The sequence below is a fragment of the Eptatretus burgeri genome, chromosome 4 (genome assembly GCF_056783735.1).
Source record: "Eptatretus burgeri isolate ZD-2024b chromosome 4, Ebu_testis_v1, whole genome shotgun sequence".
Lineage (NCBI taxonomy): Eukaryota > Metazoa > Chordata > Myxini > Myxiniformes > Myxinidae > Eptatretus > Eptatretus burgeri.
The window spans coordinates 51918239-51938070 of record NC_140964.1 but is presented as its reverse complement, the minus strand read 5'-3'; the positions used below and the strand labels follow the sequence as shown (position 1 = coordinate 51938070).

At 41.8% G+C, this 19832-nt stretch overlaps 2 protein-coding genes across 3 annotated transcripts in view; one reads left to right on the top strand and one right to left on the bottom strand.

The window, feature by feature from the left end:
• The window catches only part of KIAA0753 (KIAA0753 ortholog), a 133625-nt gene extending 116670 nt beyond the window's left edge, over positions 1 to 16955 (top strand). The window contains exon 16 of one of the 2 annotated variants that reach the window (XM_085878052.1): positions 16418 to 16955. The gene's annotated coding sequence lies outside the window, so the exon portion shown is untranslated. Of the gene's footprint in view, positions 1 to 1215; positions 1498 to 16417 lie in introns of those variants that run through there. The other variant, XM_085878050.1, reaches the window with a different exon arrangement.
• Positions 1 to 19832, bottom strand: part of LOC147028059 (beta-1,4 N-acetylgalactosaminyltransferase 1-like) — a 91919-nt gene that overhangs the window by 38972 nt on the left and 33115 nt on the right. The window contains exons 4-7 of the mRNA XM_085878060.1: positions 14278 to 14315; positions 9717 to 9894; positions 1228 to 1314; positions 37 to 221 (exon numbers count right to left, since the gene is read on the bottom strand). Of these exons, the coding sequence (XP_085734186.1) occupies positions 37 to 221; positions 1228 to 1314; positions 9717 to 9894; positions 14278 to 14315 (488 nt within the window). The remainder of the gene's footprint in view (positions 1 to 36; positions 222 to 1227; positions 1315 to 9716; positions 9895 to 14277; positions 14316 to 19832) is intronic.

Sequence of the window (19832 nt, the reverse complement as noted above, 5' to 3'; positions counted from 1 at the left end):
CAAAAAAGTGCAGAAGTGGTAAATTGCAAAACGCACCATGCCAAAAGGCATCTTGTAATGATCCACTTTCCAACCCGTGACGTTCTGCCATGGTTCGCTGTCATCCGCCACCACGATTCGTATGTCAGTGTAAAATTTACGTACACTCGCAATAAGATTCTGCACCTTTTCATAGCGAAGGAATGTCTTGGTTATGATCGTCACCAACTCGCTAATATTGCCTTCAAGAGAAATGAATATGGCATGGATTAATGGGCCAAGTGGTGACAGAAGGAAAATGACATACTGTACATTTGTGATCCAATACACAACAGGAATGAAATGATGGCATTATATCCACTTCAAGAACTACCTCATGTACATAAGATGTGCACACACACTGACAGACAAGTTATCTATCTATACCTCATCGAAGCATGAAGCTGTTGCAAAATTGTAGTACAGCAGAGTAAGGTGGGGCAAGGGCCCCCTTATTTACACATTATTCTGTTCTTTTGTTATCTATACTAAATAATTTCATCATTTTAAATTGCGCTCCATACATCACCAATAAATACTCTGGTGCAGAAAGTCAGGATGCCGAGTACATTGCCAGGAGAGAGGCGGTTGTATTGGTGGAGGAGGGGCGTGGGAGCATTTGATGGATCTTACCTTAACTTTTTGACAAGGGCATCTTCCACAACCTCAGTCTAATAAGGAATATATCCTTTCCTCAAAACTCAAAGGACTATTTTGCCACATATACCAAGGACAAACATGCAATGTTCACACACACCAAAATAAACAATTGATAAAACTACAAAAAAAGAGTTGAAGGAAGCAGTTGCAAACCTTTCATATAATGGTACACATTCATTTACAGCAATTTACTGTCCCTTCCTCATAGCTAAATCCAGATAACCTTGAGTTCATCAAAATCTCTCTCTTTCAAAAACGATTCTCCTGTAACAAGATCGGTCCATAACTAGCACTGTGCACATAACTCAAGGTAAAACCTAAACTTCAACATAACTTTAAATTGTAGCCTGTTGCCCGCCACTACCTGAGATTCTGCTGGTTGTCGAGAATCAATATGAAGGAAAATTAATTACTATTTGCAAATGACAATCTCATTTGGAATGTTGAAAAATCACAATCATAATAAACTGTTGCCTTGAAATAATAAACCACAGATACAATCACAGGAAAATAACCATCGACTGTGCATTTTGTTAGGTTTGGATTTACCTGTCCCAGGATCGTACAACTTCGGAAGCCGAGGATGTTGGACTCTGATGAGAAACTCAGCGATTTGACCTCCGTACTCCAACTTGACTGAAGGGAGATGAGAGGACAGAGAATTATTTTGATCATGATAGTCATGCATTTTTGTTCTATGATGTATGTTATAGTGATGAATACACACCCTTTGGTTGTTTTCAGAAACTCCATTTTCTCTTCATTTTCACTTATATCAAATGCTTTGTTTTTCCACACAAATCATTCCATTGATTTTTATGCTTAGAAATGTTTCTCACACACAATCTAGATTATTATTTTGGGATAATTTTTAAGGCAAATCAAAATTTTCTTTAAAATGTTTTTTTTTTTAAGGCAAATTTTGTTATTGTCATCAATAAATTATTACATAATCATATATTTATATAAGCAAATTGTTATTGTCGTTATTATATAATCAGTAAATGCCGATTTTCCTTGAAGGTTATTAAAAATATTAAATGTGCTGAACTCTAATGTAAAAAAAAAAAAAACTTATTCTGGTATGTACTTCAAACTTACCATATTTTTTGGCGAATAAGTCAATGCTTTTCTCTCCAAAAGTCTGAGCCACGATTTATATTCAGATTAGAAAATAATAGTTAAAGACATTGAATTGCATAAATAAAAAAATTGCAAAGTGTGATATTTTTCTGAAATAAATTGTATAAATGTAAATTTAAAACACAGTGCTCAGTGATTAAGCTCTTTCATGGATTAAAATGTGCTTGTGTTAAAATAAATGTCAGATGTCCATTTTTAGCCCGCGAACCAAAAAACAGGGTTAAGGAATTAATTCATATCTGTCCGTCCGTCCTCCATCTGTCTTATCAGTTTATGATCAAGAAAAACTTATTTAATTGAATGTTGTGTTGTATTTTGCACACGAATCGGACCATAAATTCTAACACAAGTCTGCTGTTTTACTGTACCCTGGCTCAGAATTCGTCCTGATCACCCATTTGCAGATAGGAGTAAAATAATATTTTTACTCTGTCTGCCTGCTTGGTAGTCAAACAAAATTGAAAATCATTCAAGATGGGAAACTTACTGTTTTAAAGGACGTCAAAAATAACACAATAAACAGGCACGAATAATTTACTGAGGAAAAGTTTGTGAATTGCAGTAAATGCACTTGAGTAATAGCTGGTTGGTGAACTATTTTCCACATTTAATTACCTAATTAGCATTGGCCATAAACACAATAACCCCCTCAACCCCTCCAATATCATCTCCATAAACTCGTCTTTATCTGCCATCATCATCGCATCACTGGATCAAGTTTATAATCATCTCTACTATAAAAGGAGCCGTGTCTGTCTGTTTGTTTGTCATGCTATAACTTGAGAACAGATTTCAATGAAACCAACGATGGTGGATTCAGGGGACTCCCAGGAGCATCTAATGTGCGTGTATCTGTTTGTCTGTCTCTGTCTCTGTCTCTGTCTCTGTCTCTGTCTCTGTCTACCCCATCCTCCCCTTCCCCCACCACACTGTCAATATTCCCGTCAGCAAAGCAACAGGTGATATTTGCTCGTTATTATTAAAGACAAGTTTCATGTTCTTAATACCTGAAGAAAATAAACATTATTTGATGTTATTATACAGGAAAATAATACTTCATTTCTGTTCCTAACATAGGAAAATAATGTTTCATTTATGTTCTAAATAACTATTTTATTCATGAAAATAAAAACACAAAAACAATGCACAAATATCTTAATTAAGAATACAGTTTGGACAAATTTTAAAGACGAAGTCCCTAACCCTATTTTCCCCATTACCCAGTAAGTTTGCAGATTTGGGGTTCACAAGGATTTTCAAGAACGTAACCCACACGAACAGCAAGGCTCACCTGCATATACTTGAACACTTTTCAGGTTATCGTTTTCATTGAACTCTCTACTTTATGAAGGAGTATTAAACTGTGACAAAATTTAATGTGCTATGAGCCAGTGCTGATATAATGATTCTGTAGCTTGTTTTAAATACTGTGCCTCTATACTACATGACAAACAGCCTCTTCTTCTTCTTGCATATGGCAGCTTGGCTGCCGGGTAGCTGTCGTTTTGTTGGGGCATGGCTGTGCCGCTGATGCTGTGCCCCTATACCAGTACAATGGTACTCATTTTGCCAACCTCAGAAGGATGACAGGCTGAGTCAACCCCACCTGGACTTAATTCAGCGGCCAACGTGGCTCAAACTCAGGACCCTAAGATCCCAAGCAAGCCACCCTAACCACAAACCCAACACCAGGCACAAACATGTTGAAAAACTATTTACATTCCCAATTTATCTGAAAGGTCATCCCACAAAGTATTTCAAATAATATGCACAAAACAGCTTGTTAATATTCATGACCCTGGAAGTACCACAGGCATGTGTTGTGAGGATAAGGGAAGAATTAACACTGAAATTGCTTCGCCTGAATGACAGTTTTGCAAACTACCATAGTTGATCTATCTTCATCTAAACAAAAAATCGACTTATCTATGAATGAAGGAAAGAAAATGGGGAAATAGTCAATTCGACTTATACTCCGCATCAATTTATATGCCAAAAAAAAGGTAGTCTATATTCACAATGACCAAGGTTGAACCGTTACAAAAACAAACAAAACAACTGCCACTTTATAACTGCTGGCAGTGATGACTGGGTACTGAGGCGTCCTGCTTTGATATAACACGGGATTGATGAGTTACGGACCTATAAACTTCTTCTTCTTCTTCTTTCGGCTCGCTCCCGTAAGGGGTCGCCACAGCGGATCAACCGTCTCCATTTCGCTCTATCCTCCACATCTTCCATTGACACTCCAACCACCCGCATGTCCGCCCTCACCGTATCCATGAACCTCTTCTTTGGCCTTCCTCTTCTCCTGCCTGGCGGCTCCATCTTCAACATCCTTCTCACGATATACTCCGCTTCCCTCCTGAGCACATGTCTAAACCATCTCAATCTTGCCTCTCTCACTTTGTCTCCAAACCGTCCTACCTGCGCTGTCCCTCTAATATACTCATTCCTTATCCTGTCCATCCTCGTCACTCCCAACGAGAATCGCAGCATCTTTAACTCTGTCACCTCCAGCTCCGCTTCCTGTCTTTTTGTTAGCGCCACCGCCTCCAAACCATACAACATAGCTGGTCTCACGACGGTCTTGTATACTTTCCCCTTCACTCTTGCAGCTACCCTTCTGTCACAAATCACTCCTGCAACTCTTCTCCACCCACTCCATCCTGCCTGCACTCTCTTTTTCACTTCTCTCCAACACTCTCCCTTATTTTGGACAGTTGATCCCAAGTATTTAAACCCATCCACCTTCCCCACCTCAACTCCTTGCAACCGCACCATACCACCACCCTCCCTCTCATTTACGCACATGTACTCCGTCTTACTCCGACTGACTATCATTCCCCTTCTCTCCAGTGCGTACCTCCACCTCTCGAGGCTCGCCTCAGCCTGCTCCCTACGCTCCCTACAGATCATGATGTCATCCGCGAACATCATAGTCCATGGGGACTCCAGTCTGATCTCGTCCGTCAACCTGTCCATCACCATTGCAAACAGGAAAGGGCTCAGAGTCGATCCTTGGTGCAACCCCACTTCTACCTTAAACTGGTCCGTCATTCCGACCACACACCTCACCGCTGTCACACTGCCCTCATACATATCCTGCACGATCCTCACATACTTCTCCACCACTCCCGACTTCCTCATACAATGCCAAAACTCCTCTCTTGGCACCCTATCATAAGCTTTCTCTAAATCCACAAACACACAATGCAACTCCTTCTGGCCTTCCCTATACTTCTCCATCAACATTCTCAAAGCAAACATTGCATCAGTGGTGCTCTTTCCTGGCATAAACCCATATTGCTGCTCACAGATAGTCACCTCTCCTCTCAACCTAGCTTCCACTACTCTTTCCCACAACTTCATGGTGTGGCTTAACAACTTTATCCCTCTGTAATTTCCACAGCTCTGCACATCACCCTTATTCTTGAAAATCGGAACCAGTACACTTAATCTCCACTCTTCCAGCATCCTCTCACTTTCCAAGACTTTATTAAACAATCTGGTTAACAACCCCACTGCCATCTCTCCGAAGCAGCGGTTATGATTTAAATCGTTGAGCGGCAGCCTATCAATTATATTAGATTATAACCGCACTAGAAATCGAAGTGTCAACATCACCGTCATGCCGAAGAAAAAAAAGAAAAGAAAAAATACCATGGAGTCTGGAACACTGATGTTAAACATTACCTCGACGTGTTTCGACTTATGAGTAACATACAAGTAACGTGTGTCGACGTGTGTCAACGATCGCGTAACGTGCCTACAACACGTTACTCAGAGGTTAGAAATAAGTTTCGGGTATGCTAAACATTACCTCGACGTGTTTCGACTTATGAGTAACTTACAAGTAACGTGTGTCGACGATCGCGTAACGCGCCTACAACTTATGCCAGCGTATGCGGAACGTGTGAGTCATACGCTGGCATATGTCGAAAAATTTTGAGCATGCTTAAAATTTGCTTACGAGCTCGGCATACTACGACGTATGCCAGCGTACTACGACGTATACAAAACTTACCCATAACGTATTCGACGTGTGCTAGTGTTTTAGACAAATTTTTCATACGTCGGCATACGCTGGCTAAATCGTCAAGGTGTGACAGCGGCTTGATGACAGGTACGATACACTTCCCTTTCCCTTGTTCCCATACACTTCAAGATGCTGGGTGAGAAATGGATCGAATTTTGAGACTAGTTCAAGACAACCAAGATAGTTTCCATTATTAGCACAACCTAGCTGCTCAGTCGTGTCCCGAACGGAAGCCTCTTTCGGCGAGGAACGATATTACAGCGACAATTCGCTTCAGGACATTGGTCCAGTAAGCTTCCTCGTGGAGGTACCACTGTTCAAATGATGTGTGAATCCTGTCTGTCACCTTCATTTCGAGCGACTTTTTGATTGCGAGAATATGGGCAGTCCCATGCTCGTGCGACGCGAGACGGGCAGAGGCATTCTTCCAATCATTGAATCCGATTCGAAAATTACTGTGATGGCTTTCGTGATCATCGCTGTCGGGACATAGGAGTTTGCACACATAGCAGTAAAGTTTACCGTTTGATGGAGAAAACAACATCCAGTCCCTGTTCACCTTTTCCCCGTTTGTGAGTTTCCGCTGAAAGTGTTCGCGCCGAAAATACCGTGTTTTATCTGGATACATTCGGGCCGTATATGAAAAATCTGCGTTCCTATCTTGGCAGGGAGGATTCTGGATGAAATTATCCACGAGTTCTACAGAAAGAGTCCATTCAGCAGGATCAGGATTGAAACTACGAGCCGCAGCACTGGCTGCAGTTGTTCCAATGCTTTACTCGTTGCTTGATGAGACGGTATTTGTATCATCAGCTTTCGAAATGTGATGCAGTGCGAGATTACTTGATCCCTCGACATTGACATCAGAAGACTCTGCATGCGTACATTCTGTTTGCTCATCTCGACTCTGGTGAGGTGAAAAAAAATTTCAACATGGATCCAGACAGTATTTTTGTTTCTGTTTCACGCCTCTTCTTTTTGTTTGTGCTTCACGCCTCTTCTTTTTGTTGCGTTTGCAAGTACCACTGTCGTTGTGCCGAATATATCCATCGGCGATAGTCAAGAATAAAAAACGACAAATAAGAACAAAACGAAGAACTGCAAGCGTCAGGATGCTCGATAACTCACAGGAAGGTAAGAGGGTGCCAGTATGTTCATACTCAGCACGAACATGACTCCACCCATCAGCCAGACGATAGCGGCGACGCCTGTGATTGGCTGATTGTGATGTGATCACGTGGTTCCACGATCGCTGTCGATGATCACTGTCTGGCAGTGTGCCAGCCGCCTTCCCTCACGGTGTGTTCAGCCTTCCTGCACATGTCGAGTCACATAATTAAGACTGAAAAAAAAAACCTCGTCGGAAATTTTCGTAGGCCAAATATTTTTCGTAGGCCAAAGCCCGGGCCTCAGGGGCCTAGTGGTTAATCCGGCCCTGTCTGCAAGTCTTGGGGAACATGAGTGTGAAGTTTCACCTCGAACTGTCCAGCCTTTCTGTAGGAGAAGATTTTCAAAGGTTTTAGGATAAATCCAATATTTCCGCAAAATCATGTGACCTACTGTCAAAAAAGGAAGCAAACTTTTTGTTCGTCATGGAAAGGCGGTCACACCTGTAAAGTTTTGCCTCGATGTGGTAAACCATTCTGGAGGAGAAGATTTTAAAAGTTTTTAAATTTACAATCCAATATGGCTGCCAAACCACGTGACCTATGACATAAGTTTACATTCAGCCACAAATTGGGTAGGGGATCATGATTGTGAAGTTTCGTGTTAATCGGATAACGTGCGTTTTTCTATCCAAGATGACCACCAAACCACATAACTTATGACGTCATTATTTTCACCCTATAGGCAGCAATGGTGTTAGATGATACTTGTGAAGTTTTGCTTCGATCGGATAAGCGGTTCCAGAGAAAACATTATTTAATATTTTCCTTCAATCCAATATGGCTGCCAAACCATGTGACATTAATTAATTGTTCATGACCAGCCTGCTATCCCCAAGTCTTGGGGAATGTGTGTGAAGTTTCACTTTGATCTGTCTCGCCATTCTGGTGAAAAAATTTTCAGGCTTTTCGGGTAAATCCAATATGGCCACCAAACCATGTGACCTAACAATTATTCATCAACACCCTGGTGTCCCCATGGCTTGGGGAACGTGTTTAATGTTTTGCCTCAACACGTTTAGCAGTTTCGGAGAAGATTTTAAAAGTGTTTAAAAAAAAAATACAATATCGCTGCTCTACCACGTGACCTATGATGTTTATCCCCAGATGACCCTCAAAAAAATTTCAGACTGATCAGATACAGTGTTCTACGTGTCGAATTTTGACCGGGATACCACTTCACTGATGACATCATGAAAAATCACACTTATTTCCCATGTGGAGTACTTGCCATGTGCCAAGTTTCAATTTTTTCCATGGTGCAGTTTTGGAGATACAGAGGTCCCAATTTTTTCCCCAACATGGCTGGCACACCACGTGAACTATGACATCATAATTATAATTACAAAATTCTGCATGAGTAGTCACACCCATGTTTAAAATTCCATGTCAATCCAACAAGTGGTTGCAGAGAAAATGGATTTAGAACAGAATAAACCAGAACATTTCCGGCAGAATAATAATAAACATAGGGGCAATACTCCTGGGCGCTCACCTGGTAGCGGCTGGATAACCAGGGAACTGCTGGTAGGCATGGATGATCCACAAAATATGTAACGGAAAAGAAAGTAAATACCTATGGATTTTTTTTTTAATGCCGTGAACAAATTTTAGTACATCACGGGTGATAAAGGTGGTGGTCAAGTTTCATTGGAATTGTATGTGTGCTTTCTGAGAAGAAAGCAAATACCTCTTTTGGGGGGGGGCAAACCCACCGTACACCCCCTTACACCCCGATTTATTTAATTGTGTGAACAATCTTTGGTACATCACGGGTGATGAAGGTTGTAGTCAAGTTTCTTTGGAAGTGTGCGTCGTTTGACAAGAAAGCAACTACCTCTTTCGAGGGGCAACCCCCCCCCCGTAAACTCCCACTGTAGACCCCCTCAGCCCCCGAAATTTATTTTTTATTTTTAATACCATGAACAAACTTTTGTACAACACGGGTGATGAATGCTGTGGTAAAGTTTCAATGAAATGGTATGTGTAGTTTCAGAGAAGTTGCAAGTATTTGTGGAGAGGCGGATGGACGGACGGACGGACGACGCGCCATCCCATCAGCTCCCCGGAACTACGTTCCAGTGAGCTAAAAACTAACTTTGTCATACGTCACTTTCAAAAGTCCTGTATTATGCCACTAAGTCTGGTGTAAATATGTATGCTTTGATATAAATAATATTGTTACTGCAGAAACATTATGTGCAGCCCTGGTGTCCTCGTGCCCTGTTACCAGAGCCCTCCCTGGAAAGCAGAAGGGTTGTTCTTGTTTTCTAACATCCAGCTGCTTGCTCTTCGGATTTATTATGAACAACTGGTTCTGATAAATAAATAAAACGAACATCTGATGCAATATCACCAAGAGGTGCTTTATTGTGCAGCAAAACATCTTTCTGAGAGGAAGTTCAATTCATATGCTGTCTGACCCTCACCATGGATATTAATGATACCTTAGTGTTTTTTCAAGAGTATATTTCTACAATGCTTCATGCCAGCAAACTCCAAATGCTTTGTGTGTCGTCAGTGTAATGTTGACAACCTTCCTTCAGAACGTATATTGGTCTAATCACTATGTTGCGTATTTTGAGCCTCAAACAAAAAATAAAATCACATGTTACATTCACTGCTCATCTTATTCTCTTTTAGCTTTATTTATTTTTGAGAAAATGCATATTACACAACACAGAAATTACCTTGTTCACCGTCTCCAAGGTAGTGGGTGTTTGTGTAGCTAATGAACTTCATCTGCATATTAATGGCAATGGGATTTCGACTTGCGAGCACGAGGCGTCTAGTTCCTAGTCCTTCTGTTGTCACATCATCAACCACCATAGCCGTGTTCAGGGTTCCATGCTGGCAACTCAGTGTCACCTGATAGAGAACAGAAAAATGGTGTCCTGTTATTAAATCCTGTTATTCTTTTAGGGAAGTGTATTTGTTATGATGATGCCTTATTGAATTCAAAAATCATAAGCTTGATTTGTACTGAAAGGATGAATATTTATACAGTCTGATATTTACACTGATAATTAAAGGGTAATAACTAATAAAGGTGTCAATTACATAGTATTTACAATACTTGGGATGGTGGAGGACAAATCCGACCAAAAGAAACCACAGATCATTCCACAAAATATCCAAGTACGTTTCGACTCGCAAGAGAGCCCCAAAACAAGATCTGGTCGACCTCAAAGCTAAACGTTAAACCAGTCTCCTTCCTTAAAGACCTGATGCCTCCTTGTCAAGTCTGTATTTCATTTTATGCTCCTCCTCCATCTCTTCCATAGTTCAAATGGCACTACAGGCAACTCTGCTCTTGAGAATAGAATGCCAAATGTCTCAATTCTGTGTTTGCTTCCAAATCTCACGTATCCACCCTTTCACTCCCTGTACCTATCGTACCCACAGAGGCGGCGTTATGGCCATGCAACCCACGTAATTGCATGGGGCCCCGAGACAACCAGGGGCCTCCACATGACCGATTGTGATTCACAATCTTTTGAGAATGGGCCCCCGAGGGTCTCAATTTGCCGACAAAATATACCAAATTGTGAGTGGTGATAAACACAGTTCAAAGGGAATGCTCGATCTCAAGGAAAGAAAGCCTTATCACGTAATTAACTGATTTTAAAAAAACGTTTCTGCCTGATGTTTAACCAGACAGGACTATGACAAAATTAGGGAGTGAGGTTAGTAGAGAAAGCAAGTAGATTAATAACTATGTTTCATGTATACAAATGCAACAATAATCACAATAAAATTTGTATAATTCCTCATGTTAATAGATATCAATATTGCTTAGCAGGTCCACACTACAATTTATTGTATGATCATAAAAAACAACCCCTCATGAGTAAATGGACTATCCCATGTACAGAATAAAACGTTGAGGTTTTAAAAATAAGGAATGTGTCATAACACCTGTCGCAAAGATGAAATGAAACTACCCGAGTGGTGATAAAAAGCGGAAAATAGCTCAACAAAATGTGAAAAGGGAACATCACCCGAAATAAACTTTTTTGTTACACAAGCGGCAGAACCAGAAAAGAGTCCGTGGTCATCTAGCACATGTGCTGAGAAGGTGGAACGACGCTCAAGCTGCTGTATTTACACCAGAACATGCCTTTATTTTTTCCCAAGGCAGAAAAAGACAATAAAACATGGCAAATCCTCCGGATTTTTTGCAGATGAGTCTAAAGCAACATAGGCTAAGCGAGTGTGAAAATAACACGGAGTCCTCTTACTCGTGATAAAATTGAGGGTTCTGAAGCACCACTCGTAACACTCTCTCCCTCCACCACCAGAAGTGACGTAACATGGTACACATTTGCGAAGATAATTTGCGTCACCCCACTTTTGGTACTCATGGTGCCAAAATGCATTCGCAAATGAATTCGCGACAACCTTTGCTCGTTTGGTAAATTTAATTGGTTGAGATTGCACAAGTAATGACTGAATACATTGACATCATACAGACGGATGCCAAACTGTGTATTTTAGTGCGATGACAGATTGATTTTCACCCAACTGCTCCTGGACACTGTCTTTTTCAGCTGAGAAGACAGAATATTCTGGCAGTGCTCAACTCCAATTCTACAAGAGACCCAGATGGTATCAGCGCACATGTCCTAAAAACCTGGTCTGCTGATCTTGCACATTCTCTTTCTACTCAGTTCACACTATCATTTGCCCTCGGTCACCTTTTGTCAACATGGAAATCAGCTAATATCACTGTGTTACACAAACATGGTGCAAAAACAGATCCGCTTAATAAGAAGCTTATTTGCTTTCTTCCAATTACTGCATAAACAATGTCATGAAATCCATCATCACAATTGACATCAAATCCTTCATTTACTCCAACAGGTTGTTATAGGACCATAATTTATACTTCAAACCCAGTCACCCCACTCTGGAGATGTTGCTCCTGCTCTCCAACAATGGATGGGGCACACCAATGTCAGACATGAGATCAGGGCGCTCTATCTCTATATCTATCTATCTATCTATCTATCTATCTATCTATCTATCTCTCTATCTCTCTCTCTCTCTCTCTCTCTCTCTCTCTCTCTCTCTCTCTCTCTCTCTCTCTCTCTCTCTCTCTCTCTCTCTCTCTCTCTCTCTTTCTCTCTCTCTCTCTCTCTCTCTCTCTCTCTCTCTCTCTACGTATCTAAAGAATTTGACAGTCTGGCACCCAGCCTTGCTCTCCAAACTCTCTGCCCATGGCACTCTAGGCCACCTCCTCCCATGGCTTACTGACTTCCTCCATTCTCGTAATCAGTGCAATAGCTGGAGTGTCCCATGGTTGTCTTAGGCCTCGTCTGTTTATTTTTGTATAAGAAGTCAAGGCTTGTGGAAGAGCCAACAGAGAATGGACCAGAACTTAACAGAAGAAGAAAACAGTGGCAAGGGGAAAACACACCAATATCAGGGTAGAGGGACACAACAGAAGGGCACTTGAAGGAAGAATAGGCATGGGGAAGAATGAGATCAAGGGAAAAGGGAGGAGGACATTGTGAACAAGCTGGATGCAAGCTCAAAGAGAGCAAGCAGATGAAGGAAATCTTCTTCTTCTTCTTTCGGCTGCTCCCGTTCGGGGTCGCCACAGCGGATCATCCGTATGATCCGCATAGTGATTTGGCACATGTTTTACGCTGGATGCCCTTCCTGACGCAACCCTGGTCGCCTCTTACGACACAGGGATATGGTACACCTATTTTAACCGGGGTATACACCGGCCCAGTGCACTGGTACTCATTTCGCCGACCTCGGAAGGATGACAGGCTGAGTCAACCCCCTGGTGTATTAATTCAGTGGCCCAACGGGGCTTGAACTCGGGACCTTTTGGATCCCAAGCCGCTGCCCTAACCACTGCGCCAACACTTTCCGCTTTCCGCGGAAGCAGAGGAAGGAAATACCATGGATAAAACAGAAATGGAACAAAAAAGACAATGACAAGTTAAGGAAGGGGTGTGCTTTGGGAGGGTTAATGATGGTAGAAAATATGAGTATGGATGGAGGTGGTGGTAAACAGCCATCTTGAAGCCCTGGAGGGAAACTGCATGATGGAGGATTCAGAGTTGATGCCTGGCTTCGAAAGCAGACTTTCTTGGATACATGGTTTGCCCAAGTAAGATTATAACTTATGGCAAGGCCAAAACGTTTGAGCGACAAAACAGTCATCAACATCATTATCAACGATCTTTCCAAATATTTGGAAATCCTCCTTTTCTCTTTGCTGTTGACTACAACCTATGCTATAGAATCCCTCCACCTTCATATAGGCATGTAGCAGCCCCTTCCCTTTCTGCAGACCATGATAGAATCAGGAGCCAGTCCAACACTTGTCATCTGTCTTTCAACCCTGACAAATCTCACACTCATGCTGTCTTTGGACTTTTCACTCTCGCATTGCAGTCGGTTAGTAGCCTCTTGTTTTCTACTGCTAAATATCTGTTCTTGCACCATCTACCCTTTCAGTGCTCCCCCCCCACCCTGTCACCCATACCCACAGGTTTCTGCAAGACACATACACGTCTGGTGAAACTCCCAAAATCCAGGCTCACTTTTTACCTCCAATGATTTGCTCTTCTTCTCTCTCACCTGTAGAACCAACTTCCTCAGTCTGTTCAATCTCACTCTTCCCTCCAGGGCTTCAAAATGGCTGTTCACCACCACTTCAGGTCATTCCTGAGCCATACCCATGATTATTCTATCCTCATGAACTGTCCAAAAGCTCACAGCTCCCTTTCCAAGTTATTTGTATTTTCTACCACTCTCTCATGCTTCTTTTCGTTTTTTGTTCCATTCCTGTTTCATCTCTGGTTTTGGTTCCTCTTCTTACTGCCTTTGTGCTTGTCTACAGTTTATTAATCCTCTCCCCCTCCCCCCTTTTCCATGTCCACCCCCCCCCCCCACTATTCTTGCTCAATCTTACCTTTGCCAGTTCTTCCTCTGACTCTCTCTGTTATGTCCCTCTCTCCTGCTTTGGTATGTTTGCCCCTTTTCCACTTTGTTCTGCTCCATTCTGTGTTCTAATTCTTCCATGAGCCTTGACTTTGTATGCAAGAAGTAAAAAGAAACAATAGAATGAGGAATCAAGGTCGAGATGAGTGAAAAGGAAAATGGGGATGGGAGGTCAAAATTCTGCCTCAATTGCTTATCTTATAACAACTCGAGAAAATAAAATTGATAAATGGAAGGAGGATAAAAAAGGGGGGAGGGGTTTGTATATACAAACAATAATGTTCTTACATTGTGCAAATCTGTTGTCTTTTTCTGAAAAGTTATTCCTGCAGACAAATGGTAAAAAACAAAGAAAACAAAAAACAATGATCATGCAGTGTTTTAAATCAATTTGATCAATGCAGTTTCTTTTGCACAATATCACCAATAAATAAAATGTAAACACTGCTGAACAAAGTTCCTATATTTCTTAGCTATACCAAGTTGAACTACTATTGGTAGTAAATATGAATGAAGTACATCCTGTGAAATAGTCTGATTTTTGGGATGGAAAAAAAAAATTGCAAATAAGAGGCATTTTGGGACAGATATCAAGGATATAAAAAAATCTAGGTAGGAACAGGACCTTTAAAGGACCTTCTAAATCCAAAATGCTTGATTATAAAGCTCAGAAGTTGTTGGGATTCCAATTTGCAAAATTAACAAAATTTGCAAAGTACCCATCCATATGGATGGGTAAATTTCCCCAGAACTGGCATATTTTAACAATACTGGACTGTACTTGTAATACCCGCTCCTACCGGGAACAGTGCTTTGTCATACATATTTCCAGAGAAAATTAAAATTGGGGTCTTCCCCCCACCCACCCTGAACCCCAAGGATTATGAATTTTTGTTTTATTTTATTTTAACGACTGAAGACCTTCCCAGGTAAACTCAGAGTACAACCACCAATTTTCAAATCATTCCATCAGGCGGTTTCGGAGTGCATAGAAGTCAAACAAACAAAGGCACTTCTTTAATTATCGTATGATGATGATAACCCACAAAACACTGAAGTTGAAGTTCAGAATTTTAACATAGAATGTATTTCAACAAACAATTTAGCATACAAAAGATTAATTTAACATCTTACTTCAATATTGGTCCAGGAGACATGCTTTATGTAAATTTTGAAATATAAATGTGTAAAATTCAATCTAACAGAACATTACAAGTTAAAGAAACAAACGAATGAAACAAGCCGGTAGGCGACGAGGGATTCGCTAGGATCGAAGCGCTGGATACGATGCTTTTCATTCTGACCGATCCACCGACGAAGATTCATTGCCAAGACGTATTGGTTCACATACAATTGTTCCTCTGCCTTGCAAGATTTTTTCCGATTGCGTATTTTGCCAACTGGCACTCCTCATAAAAAAAATGACGGTAAATAGACACCCTATTTTTGAAGGACTACCATTTGAAAAATAATCAGTTTGCTGGTTTGTGCTGTGGAGCCTCGCGTTGCAGGCAGGCAGACACACACACACACACACACACACACACACACACACACACACACACACACACACACACACACACACTGAAAACCCCATAAACTTCTCTCAATGCTCTTGTTTGACCACACCTCCTGAGCCACACAATATTTTTCATAAGCCACGCCCACTTTGCATAAGCGACGCCCACTTTCCGACGCCACTCCCAATTTCCTACGCCACTCCCACTTTTCATCAACCACGTCCACTTTCCAAAAGCTCCGCCCACTTTCCTAAGCCCCTCATAAAAAAATGACGGTAAATAGACACCCGATTTTTGAAGGACTACCATTTGAAAAATAAAACCTCAATCAAAAATCGGCTCGAGTAAAATTTTCTAAATATCTTGAAGTGTTTAATTCCGAAGTCTCGTTTCTCTACATTCAAAACTGAAGGACAATTATTGAAAATACTGTACGCGGTTTTTCGGCCGCTGTACAACAACGGGTGGTTCCTCGGCAACGAAATTCAAATGCACACATTCGCAGCAGATATTGTACATGTTGGCAAAGTTTCATGGAAATCGGTTCGCTGGTTCATGCTGTGGAGCCTCACGTTGCAGACACACACATATATATATATATATATATATATATATATATATATATATATATATATATATATATATATATATATATATATATATATATATATATATATATATATATATATATATATATATATATATATATATATGTGTGCGTGCGTGCACGCACGCACGCACACAAAACCCGACAATAAGGGATATCTAGCATATATAGCGAATCCAACAATTTGAGAAATGTCACTGATACATTGTGTTGAATGTTACTTTATATTGAGGTGAGTTGCATTGTTACTCTCACAACCACGTAACACTGTATGAGTAACTCAAATTTGTTACATTTGCAGGAGAAGCCCACATGGTCCATTTGCATTGCTCAGTGAAAGACACTATCTGGCCCTTCACCTCATCCCCATCACTGCAAGAACAAGGAAGGATGGAGACACTGCGGGTTTCACTAGCTCCCCAATCATCAAACTTGCCCACTCCCTCTGTGACAGAGAGCAAATAGTGAGGTTGAACCTCGGCCAGCAGAGGAAGGGGGAAAATGTTGAAATAAGGAAAACTTGTAAGGATAAAAAGAGCTACATAAAATACTATTCCAATCTCTCCAGAGCCAGTTATCTGAATATGGGTCAGATAAAGTGCAGAACAATCTGGTGGAGAAGTAGATACAGCATGTATTTAATGTGGGTTCTGCTAAACAGGGTTTTTTCAGGGTCCTCGTGCTGCAGTTGTGGGCTGACACTCATCAGGTGGAACAACACAAGGTGGCTTAGTCTTAACCTTTTGAACCCTGAGCTCCTTTGCTTTCAGCTACCCCACCCTGGGTTCCCTGGAGAAAAGTAACTGAAAAGTTGAAATTTGTTTCATTTCGGTTTTCTGCTTGTAAAAAAAAATTTGAGCCCTGTAATTACAAATAAATGATATTTTGAATCAAAAACTGGCTTACTTTCTTATTTTTGGAGTTCATCACCAATACTCTACTTTGTGGTGCCAGTCAAACAAGCAGTTATTTCCCGGATTTCCGATACACAAGAATTATTCACAGTACGTGCACCAGTGTATTGTCTTGCAACGTTTTGGCAAGTCCTTACCCTTTGCCCTCGGGATCCTTTGCTTAGTTAGCCATAAAGTACTTCTCTCTGCACACAACACAATTATTGGTAGTCGCATGTGGAGCCTTTTCTACATCAGTGAGCATCCCTTTTCAGTTGTCGCTTGTCCTGAAACTCTGCTGAGCATCAATTACCAAATGCTGCTCCAGTAGATTGAACATCACCTACAAGTTCCTGGCACAGTTTCTGCATAAACAAATAGAAAGTGACTACTCTTGTTTGGTGGAGCATGGGTCTTTATGAAGCCCATCAGTACATATGCATTGTACGCAGCCCACATTAATAATTTTATTACCAAGAATGTTGGCCATTTATAGTGACGGCAGAAAGTCTGCAATCTAGTAATTTGGTCATTTTTGTCTGCCCCCCCCCCCTCCCTCCAATAGAAGCATTATAGGCCTTCACTGCTTTTGGATAAGCAACAGGAATCTTTCTTTTTTCAGGACCATCATAATCGCTGAATAGATTAAGGAGGGAAAGAGACATCGATTGACATGACTATAATATATATATATATATATATATATATATATATATATATAAATATATATATATATATATATATATATAAATATATATATGCTGTTTATCCTGCCAAACTATAACAGCAACATTCCCATTGAATAGAATTTCCCATTTCCTTTCTTTTTGCATACCTTGTCGAGCGAGGCTCATGAGAGAGCGAACACACAACGCACAGCAAGGGGGGCATGAGACAAGAGGGGCGGGATAGGAAGGACAAACAGTGGGGAAGAGAGACATTAGGAGATCTGTGGAAAGGAGAGGGATGGGACGGAGAACATGGGGAATAGAAGATGGACATTGCAGGATTTCAGGAAGGAAAGCAGGGAATTTGAAGGAGGTGGGCTTGGGTGGATTATCGGGGGTAGAAAAGATCGAGGATTTGGATGGGGGTAATAAGAGGTGGTGGTGAACAGCTGTTTTGAAGGCCTGGAGGGAAGAATGGAATTGAATAGAGTGAGGGAGTTTATTCTAAAGGCGGGAATCTCTATCTCTATCTCTATCTCTATCTCTATCTCTATCTCTATCTCTATCTCTATCTCTATCTCTATCTCTATCTCTATCTCTATCTCTATCTCTATCTCTATCTCTCTCTCTCTCTCTCTCTCTCTCTCTCTCTCTCTCTCTCTCTCTCTCTCTCTCTCTCTCTCTCTCTCTCTCTCACACACACACTCTCTCTCTCTCACACACACACTCTCTCTCTCTCTCACACACACACTCTCTCTCTCTCTCACACACACACTCTCTCTCTCTCTCTCTCACACACACACTCTCTCTCTCTCTCACACACACACACTCTCTCTCTCTCTCTCACACACACACTCTCTGTCTCTCTATCTTACACACTCTCTGTCTCTCTCTTACACACTCTCTCTCTCTCTCACACACTCTCTGTCTCTCCTTACACACTCTCTGTCTCTCTCTCACTCTCTGTCTCTCTCACACACACACACACACACACACACACACACACACACACACACACACACACACACACACACACACACACACACACACACACACACACCTGTGCATTCAAGTGTGGCCTTTTTGCACTTGCAACGCTTCAGACAGCTCTTCTTGCACTTGCACGATACTAGCTCATAGCAGGTTTGGGCTGCTTTGGGTAGCTTCGTCCAGTGTGGCTCATACACCCCCTCATCATTCTTGACCCAGCCCCAGCTGGATGGAGGAGGCAGCCCTGGCGTTGGTAGCAGTGTTTGACCCCACACATGGCCTCCTTGGTAGGCCGCCCTCTTCACATGCTCCTCCAGAGCTGCCTTGGTTGGCGGGATCAGCTGCACGTTGTTCTTCTTCGCGAAGAGTTTCTTCCGGGCCTTGTCAATGTCATTGCACGTGCTGGTTCTGTCATAGAGCAATATGACGAACCTCTCAATGGTGTGCATGACATCGTCTGGTATGCCACTTGGTGCAGCGGATAGCTTCAGCAGTGAGTCTGTAAGTTCTGGCAGAATGGTCCAGATTGTCCAAGCAGTCTTCTTACCATGTCCAGCAAAGCTAGATACAGTGTCACGCCCAGTCAGAGCGTGAAACATTGGGAATGCCTGTGCCTTCTCTGGTCCGAGGCCAGCTGCTATTTCGTGGGCTGCCAGGTACCGAAAACTCTTCCCAGTGCCAAATGCTAGCCACAGTTCATCTTCTGGTTGCAGTCCCTGGGCCACTGACACAGCCAACACCACAACATCGATGTCAACTGTCTTGATCATTATCTTGTGGTGACCATGGTTGGCTGCATGGGATGCATGCAACAACATTCGACTGTCAGCTTCTTCGTGGCTGCATGGGGCGAGCAAGGCCAGGTCTAGCAGCGGTGGCTTGCTCAGGACTGCCTCTCCATCAGTGATAACCAGCTGCTTGTAATCATGGTCAAACCACCTGAAGATAGCTTCTGATGGGAACTTGAACAGCTTGGTCTTGTTGGTGTCCACTCAGAGGAAGTTCTGCCAGTTTCCAGGAATAACTGCTGCTCCGATCACGTGTCTACGCACTCCTTTTCCATGCTTTGGAATCTGTGTCTTAATAAGACTAATTAGTCCACTTTAACTTTTTTTCTCAATGAAATCAAATTGTTACTTTCTTTGACCATTATTGGACCTTTATG